General features: G+C 41.4%; 1 protein-coding gene across 7 annotated transcripts in view; it reads right to left on the bottom strand.

Annotated features, from left to right (window-relative positions):
* tiam1a (TIAM Rac1 associated GEF 1a) overlaps positions 1-15,403 on the bottom strand; it is a 77,074-nt gene that overhangs the window by 7,997 nt on the left and 53,674 nt on the right. For 4 of the 7 annotated variants that reach the window (XM_042430444.1, XM_042430446.1, XM_042430445.1 and 1 more), the window contains 5 exons: positions 14,733-14,814; positions 13,443-13,529; positions 10,867-11,079; positions 9,549-9,682; positions 196-420 (listed from right to left, as the gene is read on the bottom strand). In XM_042430444.1, the coding sequence (XP_042286378.1) occupies positions 196-420; positions 9,549-9,682; positions 10,867-11,079; positions 13,443-13,529; positions 14,733-14,814 (741 nt within the window). The other 3 variants (XM_042430451.1, XM_042430448.1, XM_042430450.1) reach the window with 3 other exon arrangements.

Raw genomic sequence — 15,403 nt, 5'->3', positions numbered from 1 at the left:
CATACCGATTTCACTGATTAGACACTTCCTACAACATTAACAAGTGTAGTTTTTCCAGAACAGTCATAAATATGACAGTTACCATCTAACAGATACAGGAACTGATAGTTGACCCGTTAAGTAATGATTTGTTCCGTTATGATTGTTCTGAACAAAATAAAACACACATGCACTCTCCAGAGTGCTTGTACTGACTTTGACGTAAGTCTTCTCTGTCTCCACCAGCTCATTGATGACCTTGCGGAGTTTGTCTGCGTGGGAGAGCTGTCTCTGGGTGGCAGCGCCTGCTGTGGGCGGCAAAGCTGACACAGGGCTCGGGGAGAGGGATGACGAAGACGAGGATGAGGAGGATGACATAGGGCATTCCAGGGGATTCATGTCATGGAGACTGCGGCAGAAAGCAGTGACCTGCTCCGTGCTCTGTACAGAAGGAAACAAAGAAACAATTTTTAAGGATTTTTTAAAAGGTTTTTTTAAAAAAGGTGAGAAAATGCTGCTTTTAATGCATCTTTGCTCTGTTAAGTGGTGTCTATCCTACTGAACCTGAGCCAATAGGACAGGGAGATATAACAAAAGCTCTATTACAAAAAAAGGCTTGAAAGGGAAAAAAAGGTTCAGTGTTCATGAGGTTCATTCACACACAGAGCAAATTGGAAAATATGAAACCCCAACAAAACATACATTCTTGCAAAGCCTGCCACAACAGCACCCACCTACAGCCCTGGTATCAAAAATACCAAGCATGAGCAGACCTGCCAAACCAAACTGGTAGCAGGTCTAATGTTAAATGTGGATATGGTTTTCAGAATAGGGCTCTTACTCTCCACTACACTTACACTAAAACAATACATTCCTTAGTTAGTGGTTGTGAGACCAAGAAGAGGCTTTGCAAAAAGAGGCTCAACATCATCTTGAAAAAAAGCTCAAATGCATCGTCATAGGTATTGATGTGAAACAGCAGTTTGAGAATTACACACTGGAACCCACACAAAAACATAAATAGTTAGGATCAAGAAGTTCTGTCCACATCTAACCGTTTCTTTCACGGCCCCAAGGCTGTGAGGGTGAACGCAACAGTGCGTAGGCAACACAGAGAGAGAGAGAAAAATACAGAGAAAGTAAGCGACATAGCAGAGTCATCAGAAGTGAGAGGTTGGATGTGTCAAGGCAAACCTGAAAGGAACTGAGTAATACCCTAACAGTTTATTTCCTACGATCAAAAAATACCACTAACTCCAGATTCATCTCAATTTCTGGCAGGTCAAGTCCAGGCAGGCTGTTGCTATGACTATGAGATATTTTACAGAGATGCACATTTATATCTTTTCACCCTCTCCACTCAGCCATGACTGGTAGATTAAAAAAGACAATTAGAAAAAAAAAGATATCCTTGAAATGTTGGGGAATGAATGAGCTCAGCCCTCCCACACTGAACACTAATTGGAAGAAATTTATACCCCAAGTTTAATTTAACGCAACTCCTGTCAGAGACCAACATTACACAGCTAATCCTAGCCTTGACAAAGCTCATTATAATCCTAAACCTAAAAGGTAACTGTCATTCATAAAATAAACCTTTAAAGAACATGCATACTGAAACCAGCACAAAGTAGCACAACTAGAAACAGTGAGTCATTGCAGTGAAACTGTTGCATAAAACTGATGAAAGTCAAAATCTGTATCTGCACAAAACACAACACAGGAGCATCGTTTAGTTTACCAGGATTGATGCTTCTAATTCAATCCTGCAGTCATCAGTGTTATTCATAGAAGTAACCTTTGTACATGTATGTCACAAAAACATCCCTCATCTGTGAGGTGTCAGGGAAAGTGTTTATTAACTGTAATCTGTGATAACACACTTCTGCTGACTGATTTAAAGACAGATGGTCAGCTGGAGACTTCGCTTGTCTTTGCTGATTCCATGGCTTGTCTCCTGTTGTGCTGCGGTAATGACAAACACAATTTTCCAAGGTGGTATTCAAACCTGTTTTGCAGCACTGCTGGATCCACACATACACACACACACACACACACACACACACACACTTCCCACAACAGAGAAGACTGGAAGAATAATGCAGTAAAATGCAAATTAACATAAAACAATCCACTTAACATACAGATCAAATCTTTGACAGTTAGTCCTGTTAGTTTGCATTGCAGAGAATTTAAAAGTCCCCAACTTGGTCTCCAAGACATTCAACAAAGACACAAGTCTGGAAAAAAAAAAGGACATCATGTAATATTGACTTTGTGGTTAATATGCAAATATGCAACAGTAACATGCGCACACACACACACACACTGTAGTCCATGAAGAGCCAGAAAAATGGAAAACAAATTAGATTTCTAAACAGAGTAATGGCATTGACAGTCTTGCCACTCGGAAACAAGGTCTTGCCCTTGACAGCCAGAGGAATTAATGGCAGCCAAGTGACAGATGGAGCAGCAACAGAGACAGACGACAGCGGGAGATGGAGACGGAGAGACAGGCTGGAGAAGAAGGATGGCTGCGTGATGCTTTACCACCACCACTAATTATGAAGCCACGATAAGAGCGACTATGCACAAGTTTCCATTGGTAAAATGTTGATAAATGGGGAGCATAGACATAAGAATGCATCTCAGTAATTAGATTATTTGATTTAAAAAGGATAAAAGTCAAGATTAGCAATGTTCTATCATAATTGCATCATAGTGAGCCATAACTGATAATACATGCCAATTGTTGCACACTTTTTGCAGCACAGTGATGCTTAGTTAATAAAACAGTGGATAATTTTTTTGTTGTTGGTTACACACACACACACACACACACCAGACTGCACGGCTCACCAGCTGTAACATATCATAGATGGATTCGGTCGAGCGTTTGAAGTTCCCCCTTCTCCTGAAGGCTGACATGCTGGCGGGTCAGAGAACAGAGTTCAACGAGAAGTCAGAGGTCCATTTCCTGTCCACTCCTCCATGCCACTCAGTGCTATGAGGGTGGGTTTTTTTTATCTTCCTCCAAAAATGTACGACTGATACACTGCACAGGATGTATGGATCTTAAACTTGCTATTTAACTCTCAAAAGACTGCTGGTAAAAAAACATTACCAATACAGCTGAACAAATAGGTCAATAAGCAGACTGGATAGAACAAATTGCAATAAACAACAGCGCAGTCGTGTCACCTTATTCTACAGCGTCTATCCAATCAGTCTCTCTTTCTCAATTCCCCCCCCCCTTGACTGCCTCTGCATGCTCCCCTGTCATCTCCCTGTTTCCACTCTTCTTCTCTCTGTCTGTCCTTGTTGCCTGTCTCGTTCTTCTGTCCAGGTGTTTGAGAGCAGCGGAAGCAGCAGCAGCAGCAGCAGCACCGAAGAATACAACATTAAATAAGAAGATCAAACATCACATCCTCATGAGAGATGGAAGAGGGGAGGAGAAAAAGGAGGGAGAAAATAGGGAGGTGAGGAAGCAGTGGGTGGTGAGAGCAAAACACTCCAACAGGAAAAGAAAACAGGCATCTGGCATCTCCCTCTCTCTCTCTCTCTCTCTCTCTTTCATCACAGCTCAGAGAGACTTATGTCACCACACTTCACAGCAGCCTTATAAAACAAAAACATATAATATTAAGTACTTGAGCTCACAATGAGTCTCTGAACTGCCCCGAGAATAAACACAACAATAGTCAAAATGAAAACATCTGGAAAACGATTGGAAAATAAAAACCTACCCAGAACCACATTTAACATCTCCTTCTGGAAGTCAAAGCAGCTTGGAGTCAATTCGGCGAATGGTATTTGATGACTGGAGTTTCCAGTTCTCATACTAGAATAGGTTCCATCTAAAACCTGAAATTCACTCTCTAGCACCACCCTTGTCAATCTAGTGATCGCTTGTGATACCACACCTGCTGCACACTTGTCATTCCTGAAAAACAAGAGTTATGTAATCCTTACACCGATAAGACCTTGCCTTAATTCTGACTGATTTGCAGATGTGAGAGAGCAGAGATAAGAAAAGAATGTTACACCTTCTAAATATGAAGGGAAAGTCGAGGGTTTTCTTCCAGCGAGCATCAATACAAATCTTTTTTTTTCTTCAAAAATGGTGATGTAAAAACTTCAAGCAAGATACTTTCAATGCTTTATCAAATGCAAGTGTGGTTTTAATGATGCACATTAAGTCTGATAGAAAGGACCTCCTTCTTTGTTAATTACAAAATCAGCCAGGAGCAAATGGAAAATATTGTACCTCAGACATGTGAAAACAACAGCAGCTTAGGAAAGAATATATAAACTAACAATCAAAAGCAAGAATCAAGTGAGTAAAGAAAGCCCCAGCAGCAATACCTTTTTCTCTAGTCGGTCCAATACATGCATTTCCTAACCCACAGACAAATCCTCACCTTTTTACAACATGTACCCGCCCTTCAGAACAGAGAGAGAGAAGTACAGCATGAGGGAGGAGCACGGAGACAAGCGCGAACCTGCTCCCACACCCGCCAGCTGAAACCATGCACAGTGAGAGCCAGCATAAACAGAGATTACACATATCCACATACTTGGCATACAGATACACATCACACACATATTTATACCCTCTTGTGTGTGTTATATTTTGACATGTAGATACACACATTTTTACAAGTAAATAGAAATATAGCAAATTTGATCACTCAAATCCTACCCCTGCTTGAACAGACATTGTTTCTCAGAAAGAACATGCATATACTTGTCAGTGTCAGTGAACTCAGAGGGGTGGGGTGGGGGGGGGGGGGGGGGGGGGGGAGGGAGAGTCTTAAAGTTCACTTTCATGTGAAATCAGGGAAACATGCAAATCCATAAATCCCTGCGAGGAATGATGGGATATACGACATGACACACACACACACACACACACACACACACACACACACAGGGAGAGAGAGACTTTAATCATTTAATCTGAAGTGAAAGGATGATTATGTTATGACATGAGTTTTCACAAATCTGTGCATGAACATTTCGAGTTTGAAGCAGTTGATTTGTGTGCTGCAAGTTTCCTCGCTATAACCTCGTGTCAAATGCAAGGCTTTTGTTTCTCAGTCCTTAAAAACAGTGAGTTACTATTCAGTAATAATGACATAAGAGGATTCAATTTGGTTCAAGGAAGGTGGATCCCTCCTCTGTTGCTCTTCCTGAGGTTTCTTCCATTTTTTCCCTATTACAGGCTTTTTAGGGGAGTTTTTCTCTCATCTGAATCGAGGGGCTAAGCATAGAGGATGTTTTATGCTGTACAGTAAATCCCCCTGGGGGCAATTTTGTGATATTAGGCTATATAAATAAAAACTGACCTAACATCAATATGTATTTTAACCTACATTACTACATACACACACACACAGACAAGGAATAAAGCCTATAAATGGTTAAATACTGTGATGATCCAATAAATATCAGTAATCATTCCTGAACCAGATCTGTTCTTAGTTGCTCAGTAATAGAAACATGTTTGTTGTGCAGCAGGCTTCATGAATCAGCACAGTACTCCCTCCAGTGGAAGATTGTGAAATGACAGGAAAGAAAACAAAATCTGGACAAAGCTGTAGGCTCACAGATTTTCCAAGTATGTCCTAAAACAATAGTCAGGTGCCCATATGAACACTGACACGTGTTTTTTCATGCGGTAATCATTCCTCCTGTTCATACCGGCCATTAAGATCCCTTCGTAATGTTACTTTCAATGTAAGTGATGGGGGACAACATCCACAGCCCTCCCTCCATGGTAAAATGCATTTAAAAGTTTACTTAAAACTAATATGAGGCTTCAGTCATCCAAATTAGTCAAATCAAGATAATAACTTTCAAAGTTACTGTCTTTCTAGAGCCAAATTCCCTCTTTTTGTTACAGTCCTTCGACTGCATCTGGACATGAAAAACGCTTTCCGTTGAGACACAAATCAAGATCAGAACTGTGGAAAATATCAATTTTATTCGACTAACTTAGACGACTGAAGCCTCATCTTAAGTGCATTTGGAGGGGATCTTCTAATGGTCAGTATGAACAGGAAGAATGATTACAGCAAGAAAAAAAATGTTAAGATGTTAAGTAGTCGGCAACTGCATTAAACAAATACACTGCATTCAAGGAGTTGTTTATCCAAAATTATACCATCAGGAGTCAATCAAAACAAACCTCGATGAAAACTGCCCCCCTCCACCCCCACCCCAAACTCCTCACACACTGAATAATGCATTTTTCATTTCAATTGCCCCTAAGCCAAACTGATAGAGATGTAAATTATAACCAGCTCTTGTCAGTGCGACATACTACACCTTGGAGAACACTGGCAATCACCGTCATCTCTATTATTGCTGTTATCCCAAGCAATCGCTGTTTTATTCTCCGGTTGGTTTATCATATTGAGGAGGTGGCTCTGTGCTTTGTCTAAAATAATGAACCTCCCTGTTTCCTCCGGCTAGCCAGACACTCATTTATCTCCACTAAATGATGTGAAACACTGCGGAGAATGAAGTAATTAGAATGTGGGGATAATTAAAATTGTCCCACTTTGCCTCTTTTTCCCCTCTGTCTTGCCGCCATGTGACCGCGGGCGCTAGGTGAAATGAGGTAAGACTCGATCTTCGGCACTTTGGGGCCGTTCCAAAGAGGAGAGAGGGGAAACAAAAGAGTGATCATAAACAAACAAAAAAAAAGGCAACCACTTTTTTTTTTTTTTTTTTTTAAGAGAAATGACATGGTTTTGGAAATTACCAGAGAATTTTGAGGCAAGTTTGAATTGTCTTTGTTGACAGAGGAAGCGTCCAAGTGCTTCGGGCTCAGGTCAGAGCTCACAGTCGGCTGGAGAGTTAAGCGGGCAGAGTTGTTTGAGAACCAACAGCAGCCTCATGTTGTTTATGGTAATGAACAGCAGGGGTTTAGTGAGGAGAGGGAGGAGGAGGGTAAAGAAGTGCAGGACATTAGAGGAAAACTGACAGATGTGGAGGAGGAAAGAAAGAACATGAAAAAACAAAAAGGATGACAGATAAGGAGACAGGATGATCAGAAAGGACAAAGAGAAAAAAGAAAAATACAGAGAGGACATGGTCACATTGTTGCTCTGAATTATGGGGGGGACAAAATATAATACGACAATAAATCAAACAGCCAAGGAAAAAAAAAAAAAAAAATTAGAGCAGAGAAAAAAGAAGGATGCAGAAGAGATGGTAAGACAGACGGCAGGAAATGAAGAGGGAAAAACAGCCCGCACATGTGAAAGTGGGGCAGGAGGTGAGAGACTGAAAGGTGAGATGATGATCGAGATCATGGACTTCCAGAGCTACAGTATGTTCATACGGCTGTGCTGTTCTGTTGTACTGTTTCGTCCCATTTCACCTTGCTTTCAGGGCTTTGTTTTTTTTCTTATATTTGTGTGGAACAGCCTGTGACAATAAAAAAAAAAGCACATGGCTAAGCATTAAAAGCACCAAGGGACATTACAGACGAGGGTAAGCAGTATTCATCACTGTGTCTTCCGAAGGGACCGCATTATTTCTCATGTGGATCTAGTGGTATAAAAACCTTGAGACTATTGGTTGATGAACAAACACACAGTATCCATTGTGTGCTGCTGTTTTTCCTTCAGTTGCATATACAAATTTGCCCTCACTTGGTGGATAATAATGCTACACTGACTTTCCTCTACTCTGGCACTAGTAACACTGCATATAAACTTGTACTTGTAAAAATGATTAACTCAAACACTTTAAGTGCGTTATATAAAGACCGCATGCTCCATTTTGTGTTTTGCATTGTGTCAGAATAGATCTAAATGGATTTCTTCTTGCATATAATATTGCTTATATGAGCTTAAAATAGCAAAAAGCCCTTTAAATGTTAATTATGGACTGTGTTCAAACTGTTTTGTAAAGTTTAGACGTTTTTCCACACGTCAAGTACACTGAAAGAGACTTAAGCAGAGTTGTCATTCCTATCTAGCCATCCCGGCAACCCTATCTGTCGGTATATCTCTCATCTTCCCGTACTTTCCTTCCAACTACTAATGGCACATTGGAGTCACAGCACTGCCACTGTCCAACAGGACTGAGTCTAGACTAGAGCCAGCTCTGACCTCACCCATTAGTTCTCCCTTCCTCCCTGAAGCTCACTGACACACATCCACAAGAATGCACAGTGTTGTCCCTTACCCTTTCTTCATCTTTTGTTCGTGTCTTAGCTATCAACAGAGAAGTACCAAAAAAAAAAAAAAAAAAAAATGTTTCCGGTGGTTTCTGGTTATCAGCCATTGCTATAGTAATGGAAGTGACAACCATATCCAAGGGAGACCGGCTGGCACACGGCGCATCCTAGCAATCACTGCGCCGACCCTGATAAGACCAGACATAATTAGAAAGTGATGCTGTTCACTCACTCTCTCACTCATCTGTCTGTCTCCATCTCTGTGCACTAGAGTACGCACGTACGGCAAATGCACACACACACACCTCACATGCACGCACACACATCAGAGGTTGCATACACATCTGTTCATGTGCGTATCCAGGACTTAAGAGTAAAAGACAGACTCAAACACAAGCTATTGAAAACACCACAAAAGTAAATTCATGTAGTATGTTGTAAACGCTGTATGAAAACAATTCTGTTATTTATGTCAGAATATGATTAAGGTTGCGGTGTTCATCAACAGTGTTTGATTTCGACAGACATTATCCATCACGTAATCATTCTGGAAATTGAATTGAATTACTAAAAAGCTGTTTTAAAGCAGTCGCATGTGTGTGAAATCGTATAAAAACGGCTGTGTTTGTGTGTTGGACCACTTACGAACTTGTGTTTCTCAGATCTTTCTGTTCCAAAAAGTCAATCAGATGACCTTTGTGTTAAGGTCACCAGTATCACACGAGAAGAGGCCTCTGAAAATGTCCCAGCTTTTTGCTCACTTCCACTTTGTGTACCAGCAATATCCTCACAGAAACAAACAAAAAAACCCAACAAAAAACAAAAACACAACACCTGACATGGGTAAAGAAATATTTAGAACAATATTAAAACCTGCCACAGGGTTTTTTAAATAATCATAAACATATGGGCTCTCAAACTCTGTCCAAACACACACATCCAGATTGTGTTAGATTGTTGATCATTGATGTCAGTGTTTTGCTTTTCTCTCTGGCAGATCTGAGATCAGAAATGGCGAGAAATGAAACCTGCTGCCCCTGAAGCTAAATGACCTTGTCAGCAGGCTGAAAGATGGCAACGCAAAAAAATGCAGCTAATCAGCCACTTCAAACAGCAGTACTGATCCGCAGGTCACACACAAACACACACACACACACACACACACACACACACACACACACACACACACTGGAAAACCAACACCAAAGCTGCTGGTCTTTGTCTCTGTCTGCAACAATACATCTGATCGGGTGTGTATGATACTCTATCCTTTGTATAACTACACTGTTAATCCCCCGCTCTGTTGCATGTATGTGTCTGTTTGATATGTATACACACACGAGGCCAAAGTTGTGTCTTTGCATGCCATATCTACCTTCTGTTCAGCCCCCGTGCAGGTCTTGTCTTCCTGATGATCTCCGGGGCTCTGCAGGGTCAGCCGAGGTCCTTCCGCCAAACTCTCATCTAGACTCTCTACTGTCAACCCTGACACCTCATCCAGGATGTCCTCTACAGACAGAGACAAAGGCAGGGCTTACTGAGGAACAAGAATGTATATATTTATGTAAAAACTGTGTGAGCTACAGATAGAGCCTCTTTTGTAAAATCCACATCTCGATTGTTGCTCAAAATCATTTGATTCTCTTTGTCTACACTTCCTGCTTTGATGGACTTAAAGAGAAATCTCAGAGTCCAGATTTCTTTTAATTCCATGCACAGAGCATCTGTGTTTTGAAAAAGGTAACCTGTAAATAGGCATCCCTACTACCTCAACCTTCCATCATAATAAATATATAATCCAAAAATATAATCTTTTCCTAGTATCCAGCTGTGTCAAGTAGGGACTCCACCTTGTGTTTCTTGTGAGTTTTGGTGAAAAGAGTGGCAATAAAAACATCGCTGTAACTCTTAGTATTTCTACAGTCAAATTGGTCCTTATATGTGAGAAATCTCCACCTAAATGTCTCCTCTGTGTTGAAGGCCTCTTGTGCTCACCCATCTACTCTTAAGCATGATATCATCGATAACCTCCATCTGGCTGCTCAAGTGTTTTTGCTCTCTGTCTGACCCTTTGCGTATGACATATCCTACTCAATGACAGCTTCACACTACTGAAGGATTCATATTAATATTCATACTACTCCAAGTCCCTGTATAAACAATGCCAGCTTGTCAGCCTGTGCACTGCAAGCCCCAATTTATAAGGAATACAAATGGTGCCCTTGCACGCATAAAAAGAGCAGGTCAGAGGAAAGCTGGCGGCTGCCTGCAGGTTGGTTATCAGACGGCATCCATGAATAATTAGCGGATCGCCCTGTTCACCCTCTACTTAAAAAGATACATCACCATCTGCATTGTCCCCTTTTTTCTCTTCATACAAAGTTGGGGGTTTAGAGGGAGAATGATGGTACAAAACAAGAATCATGAATAAAAACTAAAGACAACTTAGGTTCCACGGATCAAACTATCTTTCTGACATGCAGCTAAGCTATTGATATAGTAATCATCAGTGTGGATAACCCCATTTGGTCTGATTTTAACTCCCATTACGAACATCTGGACCAACAGGAACATAACAGCATGAAGCACTTGTGGGCTTAATCATCAAATGAAACTTTCCATTAATAACAGAAATAATAACAAAAACTTAAATCACATGTATCCACGACTTTATCTAGAACAGGAAGCCTTACCTTGGCTCTGGGAGAAGATGTCTGTGGCTAGGTCCTGCTCCCCATCGGAGCGCCGTGGTGGATTAGAGCACAGCACCAAAGAGTCCAGCTGGGGCAGAGTGCTGACGCTCAGGGTCAACGCTTGGTTTACAAATGCAGCCCTCATGTCATCCATTTGGAGGGCGGATGCGGGTTTACCATTCAGCAACAGGATCTCATCCCCTACTTTCAAACCTGGCGGAGAATAAAAGGACGAAAAACAAAGCGGGAAATGTAAAATTCAGCTCGCGCAGGTGGCTCACAGAAAAGACTGATCATGAAAGCGACGCACAGTAAGTGGGAGGTGTCTCTGTCAGCTCATTGCCAAACAACAAGACACCATCCGACATGCTAGCTTTCCTATGGGCCATCAACTCAAGAGTGCTAATGTGTACAAATGATATACAAAAACAAAACTTTAGTGCCATACTCCTCAACAGCAGCTCTGTGTCTAATCAGACATGTTGGGACTCTAATGTGTTCCAATACATTAAAAATGCATCCTCAATGTTTGTTCGCTTCAGGCAAATTTTAATCTAACGAGACTGGGTGGGTTTAAGAAGGAGAGTGCAATGCATGTCTATTCCTGTCCTGTCTTCACATATACAGTCTATGTGGTGCTATATATGAAAAAGAAAGACTTCACTAGAACACAGCTTCAGTTTGAGGCTTTTTCTCTTGCCCCTCCCCTCGACCACCTGTGCCCCTGCTCTGCTAATTGACAATTAGCACTCAATCAGCCAACCAATTAGCAACCAACCTCGCCCAATAAACCTGATTGGTTGTGACAGCTGTTTCAGAGGTCTGACAGCGGTCTCACCTGCCCTCATTGAGAAATGAAGACAAAGGGTTTTGCTCCTGTTTACACAGTCACACATGAGCCTACACATACACACACACACACACACACACAAGTCTGCTTGTGAGCCTTTCTTCAGGCTTGCAGTCTCAGTTTACATAGAAACAGCAGACAATCTGTAAAATGGCTTTTATAATGCACTGCATGCTATAAACAGATACTTGCAGGCACATACACAGTTACATATATAGACACGCAAGGCACGCATTTAGCCCTAAGTTATGACCTAGTTGTCTGGGATGTGAAATGTCAGCTGTAGCAGAGTCTTTATTGGACAGAGAGAGATAACCCCTCTGGCCATATACTGTTGTGTGTGTGTGTGTGCTTGGCTGCGTGTGTTGCATGTATGTGTCTGTGTGTGTGCTTCTGCAGGGGGAGGGGAAGCAGAAATTACCAGTGAGGGAGAGAGAAAGAGATAGAAAAAGACCCTTTGGGGCTCCTTGTCCAGTGTTGGCCTGGTTTCTCCATATACCCTGCAGAAATTGAAGCGTGATCTCTTTCACTCCCCATTCATTCTCCTCACTTTGAGTAAAACACATGCACGCACACACAGGCTCATCCCAGCGTACATGTGGACCTACTAACGTTGTGCCTGGCATACTTAATTCTGTGATTCAGCAAAATGTAGTGTAATATTCCAAAAAAGATGCATTGTGTTGTCTGGATGCCACAAGCTTTCTCTATCTCTACTCGCCTTTAGAGGTGGAGAGTCAGCGCGGCTGTATCCTCGCTAAGCTAGCAGCTTTTAGATTGCTAATGCTGTGGAGGACACAATCTCACACTTGAGTAACCTTGGTCTAACCCTGGGGCACAATAGTGGGGCATGTTATTTTCTATACATTAGTTTTCTATCTACAGAGCGGCCGTGTGTTTCTGACACTCATTAGGACTCTCTGGCTCCGTTAAAAGATAGGGACCAGTGGGAGGGGGGGGGGGGGGGTGATCTCTAGAACCGGCTGTTCAAACAGCAGACAAAGGAATGCTGTTTTTGCTCTCAGGAAGTAGAGGAAAGCTCAGACACTGTCTTTTTTTTTAATTTTATGCATTAATGTTATGGCATGGCATACCTTCTTTAGAATAAAAAGCAGTAATCATCTGATGGGCAAATGTAGAGTCTAGACGGGTGATTCATACCTTTTTATATGTATTGCTGCAAGCACCCAGATGTTTTTCTACTTAATTTTTACTGTTTTTCTATTAAATGTTTTCTAGTTCCTATCACATGGACGTATTGATTCGTTTCTAAGTTTATGATGATGCTAGAATATGTGTTCTTTTTCTAAATTTCTTTGCTGCTCTGTCCTAAGTAAACAGGCAGCCTCCTCTTCCAAACAAAATAAACGTAGCTTTGTTTGCCCAGTAGCTGATGCGATGCAGTCACACAAAGATGCACTGATAAGATGTCATGTGGCATCAGGTGTTTCTCAGGTCAAGTATTTGGGTGTTGAGTACGCAATGTCAACTCAAGAGAGAAATATGTACCCAACTTTCACATAACCCTTACATAACCTCTGGTGTTATGGCACTCAAATTCAATTATGATAATTGTTCTGGATTTTTGTTTTGTTCTTTGTGTCTTTCATGTTTGAATGTCAACTCTCAGGAATGTACTGAATGTACAGTACACTACACACATGATATTTGGTATGCTAATGTTCTGTTTTTCTCCTTTCAAAAAAAAATGAAAATAAAAGTGTACCTTTAGCAGAGGCCAGTCCCCCTGCTTTCACTTCAGTAATATGGAGCTGCTGCGTCCCATCCTCATCTATAACCTCCACAGAAAAACCTATAGACATAGATAATAAGACACAGAGATAGATTCAGACATTAATTCTCTTAGGTCCTTTTTGAAATATCTCAATTTGACAGTGTGCACTAGAGGTCTTCACAGCTCCATTCAAATCCCAAGTCAGTCCAAATTCTACTCAGTCTAATTGGGTCATGTCTCCTTTTACTGCTGCGGGTCCCAGGTCTGTATGTCAATAGGCCTATGTCAAATACCCGAGTGGACTTGAACGGACCCGAGAGTGTCAGCTCTGATCATGTGGTATGTCACAATCACTGTGGGAGAAAATGTTGTGTAAGAGTGAGAGGTGAATGTGAACTGTGAAGCGAATCGACGTGAGGAACAAGTAAAAGGAAAAAGAGAACAAGGAGGTAAAACCAACTGGAACATCAGCTGTTTGCTTCTGTTTTTTGCAAACAGGCAACAAAGATGAGAAAAAGGTTCTGACAAGGGAACCGAAAAATCGTCTACAAGATTTATGTTGTTAAATTCATTTTGGAATCTGATTCACAGATATGACATTTATTATTAATTTATATTAAATAAAATGAAGAGTAAATGGGTTAGAACATTGTCTGTCTATCACCCAGTTTGCTACACAAGGTTTTATTGTTGGTACAGGAGGTGGAATGTGATTTTGATTATATTGTTATCTGTGTTTGAAGCGTATAAACAAATTGTTTTCATTTCTATAACTTTACATTCGCTCTTAGGGCATTATTAATATAATATTGCTGCTCTTTCCCGCTGCGGCTGCTTCTTAATTGAACAAATTAATTGATAGCGCATCAGGATGCTGCCGGCGTTTGTCTTCTCTCTCTGTTCAGGTCGACTGCATTTTGGTTTGGGTCTGTTATGTTCAGTTCTATTTGGGTCAGGTCTGGCTGTGCTCCGGTCCCCCTCAGGTCGGGTCTCTCTTTTTTGAAAATCAATTTATGCATGTCGGGTTTGGGTAGGTTTTCCACAGGTACATTTCGGGTCGGGTCCAACACTTTGGACCCGTAAGACCTCTAGTGTGCACTGCTGCAGCATAACTGCTGAGCAATTAGATCCACTTAAGACAAAGTGCACTCAAGCTGGATCACCCCATTTAGTCCCCAACAAAGCATGACTCAATGAAGTCGATTACAAAATCAATTTGATACAGAATTTAGGAGTATTAGGGGGACTGAGTCCATGTAGTTCAAAAAGAGACTAGCCTACCATATCCGATGGAGCAGGACTCGGCTTTGTCGAAGCGGATCACCTTGGTAGCTTTGGGACTGATCTCAATCTCTTTGTAGAGCTGCAAAAACAAGAAAATTATATTTAATTGGCAAAAAATGGAAGGATAGCAGTGTTGTTGGATGGCGAAGGTCAAGGTCACGTCATCGCTCTTAATAAAGAATGGATAGATTCATGTATTATTCAGGCTCCTTAACAGAGCAATTGCGCGTGAAGGTTGTGGGGTCAAAATCCAGGTCAAGTCTGTGAAGTGAGCGGGTGCTCATACAAGGGTTGACCTCACAGTGGGCGAGAGCATAGACACAGCTGTGTATATGAAATAACAGACAGAAACAGAAGTCTGCAGTGTGTAATACCCTTCACTGTGGAGAAATAATAATGTAATATCAAGAGTAAGGATGAAAGAGGATGAAATGAGTCACTGATCAAAGCAGGAAGATAAAAGAGCACTTGAGGAAAAGCGCGAGTTACACAACGATTGCGCTTTGAGACAGAGTTCAGTGTATCACCTACAAAGCACTGTCACAAAGAGAATTCGTTTTGGGGTTTACAGAGGCTGAATAATGTGGAGGTGAGGTCTTTTTCAATGAGAGTGATTGTTTATATGAATAATAAGATTGGTACAGACACAGACACACAAACTGGTACAG

The sequence above is a fragment of the Thunnus maccoyii genome, chromosome 13 (assembly GCF_910596095.1).
Source record: "Thunnus maccoyii chromosome 13, fThuMac1.1, whole genome shotgun sequence".
In the NCBI taxonomy this organism is placed as follows: domain Eukaryota; kingdom Metazoa; phylum Chordata; class Actinopteri; order Scombriformes; family Scombridae; genus Thunnus; species Thunnus maccoyii.
This window is presented reverse-complemented; position numbering and strand designations above follow the sequence as displayed.